The sequence below is a fragment of the Cryptomeria japonica genome, chromosome 1 (genome assembly GCF_030272615.1).
Source record: "Cryptomeria japonica chromosome 1, Sugi_1.0, whole genome shotgun sequence".
Classification (NCBI taxonomy): Eukaryota; Viridiplantae; Streptophyta; class Pinopsida; order Cupressales; family Cupressaceae; genus Cryptomeria; species Cryptomeria japonica.
In genome coordinates this window covers 129,318,749-129,325,638 of record NC_081405.1, presented here as the reverse complement: position 1 = coordinate 129,325,638, position 6,890 = coordinate 129,318,749, and the positions used below count along the sequence as shown (strand labels likewise).

At 33.9% G+C, this 6,890-nt stretch overlaps 1 protein-coding gene across 1 annotated transcript; it reads right to left on the bottom strand.

Moving 5' to 3' along the window:
- Window positions 1-365: 365 nt before the first annotated feature.
- LOC131028297 (polygalacturonase At1g48100) lies at window positions 366-4,035 on the bottom strand. Its single transcript, XM_057958545.2, has 7 exons — window positions 3,790-4,035; window positions 3,564-3,692; window positions 2,350-2,562; window positions 1,634-1,841; window positions 1,457-1,538; window positions 1,121-1,229; window positions 366-1,033 (listed from the first exon to the last, which is right to left on the bottom strand). Exons 1-7 carry the CDS (start codon window positions 3,988-3,990, stop codon window positions 647-649), a joined length of 1,329 nt encoding a protein of 442 aa, XP_057814528.2. The 5' UTR covers window positions 3,991-4,035; the 3' UTR covers window positions 366-646.
- Window positions 4,036-6,890: the final 2,855 nt, after the last annotated feature.

Genomic DNA, 6,890 nt, shown 5'->3' with positions numbered 1-6,890 from the left:
GATATTTAATATGAAACAAAAATGATATTTATTTCATTTGTTTATGAATGTGTTTATGTCTGTTTATGTAACATTCATAGGTTCTCATGCTTTCAAGTATGTTCTCATCTTGACTAGCATTGGATGATTATTTTCTACTTATGATCTAATTATTGATAATATATAATATAAATATGTTGCAAAATTAGATATTATAGAAAGTGAATTGTATTTGCACTAAAAGAAAAATTGCATACAGAATCAATTACGTTCAGCAACAAAGTTGATGATGTTCTCAATCAATTCATACATGTTTATTAACCAGTACGACATCACCCTTTTGAGAAGAAAACAAACTTCTTAATTGTATTAATCTATAAGTACAAGAAAAAAAAGAAAGGAAAGGGTCTTTTATAGATCATAATCTCAACAATATATATACATATTAGTCTACAGATGGGTTAGAGCAATATGGGACTACCTCCTATTCCTTGCAGAGGTACCTAACTACATTACAAATTAGGCATACATAACTTGTCCATTGTGAGATTTGAACTTGTGACCTCTCTTTCAAGAGCACAAATTCCCTACCACTAGACAAACTCAAGAATACATACCATTAGATTTCTATAGTAGTCTAAGATGCTTACATTGAAGTTTACAATCTTTAGCACGCATCTGCGCGTGATTGAGTGCGGGCGGGATCGTTGAGGGGTCTTCCAGAACGCAGGCAATCAACAGTGGATTGTAAACTTGATTGCCCATAGCTATTCCAACAGAAGGGATCGTTATGGTATGCAACCGCAGGTTTTAGTTGAATGTTGATCAACTTCAAATCAGTGCATGGAACATCATTGCTACAGGCGAAATAAAGTGGTTTGTCCACATATGTCCCGATGATCTTTTCGTATGTCACGTCCGTTATAAATACATTGGATGTTTTATTGGGGCACGCATTTTTATCACAGTAGAATTGATCGATATCAATAGGAACCCTCACGTTCGAAACTTGTATGTTGGAGAATGACACGCCTTTCACCGACCCAACTCCACCCTGTGACACGAAGAAGAATAAGACGAGGGCAAAAACCATTTCAAATCTCTGGCTTTTTAATTTAACCGTTGGATAAAATTAACAAACCTGCCATGTTTTGATGCGGACGCCATTGAAAGCATCTTGGATGTTGCTGTCGTAGACGCTCACGTTGGAAACGCAGGCCTTCGTTCCATCTTTTCCAAGTCCTCCAATACTGATATCAATTACACAAAATATTTGTGCTAGAGTTAGAAATACACTCTAGAAATACTAACTAGGCAATGATGGATTATCAAATTTTTATACTAGCATATGATTTCTGGATTCAGTTGTATTAATTAGTTTTGTTTTACATTAACATTTCAGTTTCATACTCCATGATTTATTATCTAAAATATGAAACCCAACAAAAATGTTGAATCCAAGCACTTATAAGAATACCTTATACCGTGACCAGGGCCGCAATTGATGTTGTGGACGCGGATGCCTGAGCAGCCTGTTTGGATCGAAACGCAATCATCTCCTGTTTGTTCATAAAACAATATTGCTTGTTATAACGAACATCGCTTGGAATCTTTAAGAAAACAAGAGATTACTAGGACTTTTAGTTAAGCATACCACATGCCATGGAAGAATGGTGGATTTCAACATCACGAGAGTTTTGAAGATGAATTCCGTCTGTGCGCGGACTGTCTGCTGGAGAGGAGATTGTCACACCAGCTACTTTTACAGAAGTGCAACTATCAAATTTGAGGTGACATTGTGGACTGTTTTGTATTGTGATGCCCTGTACGCTCACGTCATAGCTTCCGTAGAATCTCATTGCCTACAGAGATACACATCCAAATTTAATAACATCCAAATTTAATAATATTTATAAAATATTTGGTTCCTTAATTATTCATAGTAGAAAAATTTACATTGATAATAGTAGAAGTAACATCAATGATTTATAGTAGAAGAACCCACATCAATAAGAACTTTAATTAAGATTCATAGTAGAAGAATCCACATCCATAAAAATTTACCTGATTGATTTCTTAATAAAGATTCCAAAAAAACTTACATTCAAAAAAAATTTAAAATATATTATGATTGATGTCTTAATCAAAATTTATAAAAAAAAATTTATATGGAAAAATTGAAAATACCATTAATCTCAAAGAAATCATCAAAATTCTATGTTCATCCATTTAATATCCATAAACATCATTGCATAAATACAACACAGTATGTACTTGGTTTGATTGAATACAAACGCTAATTAGCAAGCTTAGTTTTGGACTGCATGTCTCTTCGTTAACTCCTAAACATATTTACTAGTAATGACTCACCGTGGGCCTCACGCTCAGCAAACTGCTTCCGAAATCGCTGCTCTCCTGAGACTCATCGTCGTATTGGGAAAGCTTCCACCAAGCCGCTCCTTGTCCCTCAATAACTCCATTACCCACTATCGTAATCCCATTTAGTTTTGAAAAATTAATCCATTGCAACAAATTAGAAGCCCAGGCGTGCTGATTCAAGTGTGAAATTATACTTCCATCAACCTGACACATATAATATATAGTAAGATATACATAAACTTCCCTGCTTCTGAAATCTAAAATGTGTATTCAGCATACTTCTTTCAGGGTTGGAGAACATTGAAAATGGTTCAGGTTTGATTTTCTTAGATTTGTTTGTATATAGGTAGTCAAGCTTGAACAATATATCTTAATCAAAGATATTAAATTTCTACAGTTTATGATAAACACTATGTTAGGCTTCTGAATTCAACTGTGTATATTTTGTTTGCATCAATGTTTCGGATTACACTTCATGATCCATCATCAGAATGAGAGAGAGCTAACGAGAGAAAAATGGATAAATTGCAGACCAGATAGCTTAAAAAGGAGAGGAGAGGGAAGAGGAGATGCATTTCTGTCCTAGTTAGTTGTGCATCTCCTCTTCCCTCTCCTCTCCTTTTTAAGCTATCTGGTCTGCAATTTAGCCATTTTTCTCTCATTAGCACTCTCTTGTCTTTTTCTGTCCTAGTTAGTTGTGCATCTCCTCTTCCCTCTCCTCTTCTTTTTAAGCTATCTGGTCTGCAATTTACCCATTTTTCTCTCATTAGCTCTCTCTCATTCTGATGATGGATCATGAAGTGTGATCCGAAACATTGATGCAAACAAAATATGCACAATTGAATCCAGAAGCTTAGCATAATAATATATCTTAAGTTTTGAATATTTTTAAATGGTTCATTTGAAATCAAAATTGTTTTGCAGTAGAACTCATTTATGAATATGATCTAAGATGAACCATCAAAACAAGTCAAAACTAATAATACTTAATGTTATTTAAGATGACCACTGAAACAAATCAAAACTAATAATACTTAATGTTATTTAAGATGACCACTGAAACAAATCAAAACTAATAATACTTAATAGAATGTCACATAGATTTAACACATGTAGAAATTATAATAATGCTCAGTACAACTTCACTTCTTTGATCTCACCAGATATTGATTCCTGACCTTCAATAAGATGAAATAAAATGATACCTGAAAGATTATGTGAGATTGGCAGGGTCCGGAGAAGGTGACAGGCCCAAGTAGAAAGCGGTGACCAGCAGGGACGCGAACAGTTGTGGATGCCTTGGAGCACGCTGCTTGCCACACTGCCTCAAAAGCCTGTTTTCACCAAATTCACATAGCCATTAAAACTCAGAATAACTATATATGGGCAATTTCTAAGTGAACAATTCAAAACTATTAAGAGAAAGATAACCTTAGTATCATCAGTCACTCCATTGCCCTTTGCTCCAAATGATGTAACGTCCACCACGTTCGAATTCCCATCATATTTTTCATTCAAAGAATTAAGAAGCTGGGCTTTGGTTCTCACTACCCTTGTGCCTGAGCATTTCTCACTCGCCCCCAATACAATTAATATAACAAAGATAGCATAAACTTTTCTTTGTAGAGACATCCTATCTTGGGTTTAAAAATCAAGGCAGAGCTATTTATGGAAAAAAGGGTTCGCAAAGTGGGGTTATATAAGATCTGGGAGAGATTCTGGGCCTCTCATCTCATCACGGGGTGCATGATTTGACGAGCCTGGGCTTGTAGGCTATTATACAATATTATCTGCATTCGTTTCATGCAGCCTTCTCATTTCTTTCATCAATCAAACTACAGTATGTTTGATGCCTACCGTTTCATCTTTCATGGCAAGGAGTAAAAAGCTTGAGATGATATAGGCGAAATTTGGGGTCAGGGGAATATTTTTAAATTGTTTTCTACGTCGTCAAACTTGAAAATTCTGCAGTAGCAAGAGCTGTTGTGTGCAATGTAAGTGAGATGATATTCTGCTGACTTTGAATTGACTACGATTTTTTTGGTATGGATCAAATGAATGTAACCGCAAAGTGCAATCGTAAGGTAGCCGCTTCCAAGCATTTCTTAGGTGGGTTAGTTTGTTTTTATGACTTCACAAAGGGAAACTTCATTTCCAAAATAAACATTCAATAATAATATTTTACTAAATTTGAATCTGAACAACACCACCATAATTTTATCGTCCATCCACACCAATATCCACTAAGGTTCGTCCATCCACACCAATATCCACTAACGTTGGTTAGTTGATTAATATGATTTGAGGTATGATAATGGGCCAATATCGACTAGGGTTGGTTAATATGGTTTGACGTATTAGAATGGGCCATATTTTTATTGGTGTATTACATTTTGTCAAATGCAGAAAATCACGGCCCGAATTCAGTACCAAAATGTGGGGTAACATGTCTGTGATTTGAGTATGAAGAATCCCAAATCGTTTACGTTTCCTCAATCCTGGTGCAAACCATCTTTTCTGAAGTTAAAAGGTGATAAAACTCATGGATAGGGGCTTTTGGGTCTATTCCAACGTCTTGTTTGCCGCAAGAAAGTCAGGCTTCTCGTGACTTCGATGGCGTCTTACAAGTTTTCTTTACTCATTTGCTTTATAAGCAAACAACATGCAAGAGAGAACTGTTCATTCACGAGAAAGTTGTTCTAGTTCGCCACATCACTGTCAAAGTTCGACCATAGACGCACGAAAAAAAGGTTCCTCTAATCATTCTTTGCGTTCAGTTCTTTTTGTTTATGTAACAATACATATTTTAAAATGTCAGGGCATCATTAATTTGGAAAGAATATAAAGTTTCTAGTATAATAATGACATGAAATGTTTACGATCTAGTTGCTCTTATTTCTAATAAAGATTTTATAAAATCATCTTTGAATTAAATTAAAGCAAATTAATGGTGAGAGATGTTTAAATCAAAGTCATATTATATTTGTTTAAGGTTGGGTGCAACTCTCAAAGAGTTCTTCCAAGTTTCCAAAGTTCATCATACTTTATGTAACACCAATTAAATTAAAAAGGGATGTTTTTTCAAGTTTTTGTCAAACATTTTGAGAAAGTTTTCACAATACAAGAAAATTCTTTTGAATGAAACCTCGCTTCACAAGAGTGAGTCAAGGTTGTTCCTTTTTGTCTTTCCTCCATTCAATAAGCCTATTTTGATCAATTTCTCTCTATTACTAACCTTAAAAATGCTATTCATAGCATGGCCAATCACAAGGTTCTTGTTTGTGATGGCTTCCCTTGTGAATTTTATAAGGCCCTTTGGGATGGCATTGGTGACAACTTGCATCAAGTTTATCTTGAAGATTTATATTATAAATCATTTCAAAAAGTTATCAATAAATGAAATACTAAATTCACACATAAATATAGAGACTTGAATGGTATTTTTAATTGGAGGCCGATCACTTTGCTCAATGTATCCAATAGGGTTATTGCCAAAGCCTTGATTCTAAAGTTGCACCATTTCTTAATCAAATTGTGGTGTTTGAAATTTAACTAGATTCTTCAAGTGTAGATACATTTTAGATGATGTAATTGTGGTTTGAGAAGGTATGAAGTAGGTTAGGCATTCTCATTGGAGGCTTTGTTCATTAAAATTGGTTTTGGTAAGGCCTACAAACACATTGAATCGCCTTTTATCTTTATCATGTTATATGTCACAACCATCCTTTATCACTTTTGGATTTAAATACAATTCTATTATCTTTTTGGTTAAACTACTTAAAATGATTGAATAAATGTTATAAAAGAATAAAATGAACACACGCACACACACATGGAGAATATAATTCAAAAGGCATTATTTTTATTTATTTATTTTCTACTCCCAATTATAGCACATGTTGTACGAGGAATAAGAAGTTTCTAGAGGAATCTCCACCACCTTGCATGTAACTCCCCCACTAAGTTCTTAATCAATTTGCATGAGTCCAATATTGGAAAAGAACCTCTTTTTTAATTAAATTCTCTAGATAGTGGAATAGAGGGATTTTTCTTATAAAATTGTATGCAAGTTTCAAAGAAGGGAGTTGATTATGTTTTAAAGAAAATTTCCCAAGTTTTTAGTTGTAGGATCTTCTTTGGTAGTCTCATTTTTGTTGTAGGATTTTTAAGTTGTTGTTGAAAGATTTCTCTCAAGTTGCAAGGAAGGATCAAAAGGATAGCTAGAGGATTCAACATCAAGCTTCGATAAGCCAGGTTCTCTTCTTGTTATTTCACATTCACATATGAGAAATGGTATTATCCAAAATATAGTTTCTAGATCTTCCCTTATTTTAAATCTTTTCTTCTTATTTAGGAATAAATATTGATAAATTACTTTCACATAATGCATGTAAAGGATAGTTTTATTATTTATTCTAATTTCCTTAAGAAATATGCACATGATCTTGCTTTTTACTTTTCCAAAGATTTTAGATCTATCCAAAAATCATGTTTTCCTTATTTAAAAGTTTTTTTTTTTTTCTGAGATTAAA

Bases quoted from the DNA above. Each gene is read 5' to 3' on its own strand.
- LOC131028297 (XM_057958545.2), bottom strand. From the start codon at position 3,990: ATGTCTCTACAAAGAAAAGTTTATGCTATCTTTGTTATATTAATTGTA. The intron at 3,693-3,789 runs GTTATCTTTCTC...TGGTGAAAACAG, and splicing joins GAGTGACTGATGATACTAAG to GCTTTTGAGGCAGTGTGGCA. The intron at 2,563-3,563 runs GTATCATTTTAT...TATATGTGTCAG, and splicing joins AATCTCACATAATCTTTCAG to GTTGATGGAAGTATAATTTC.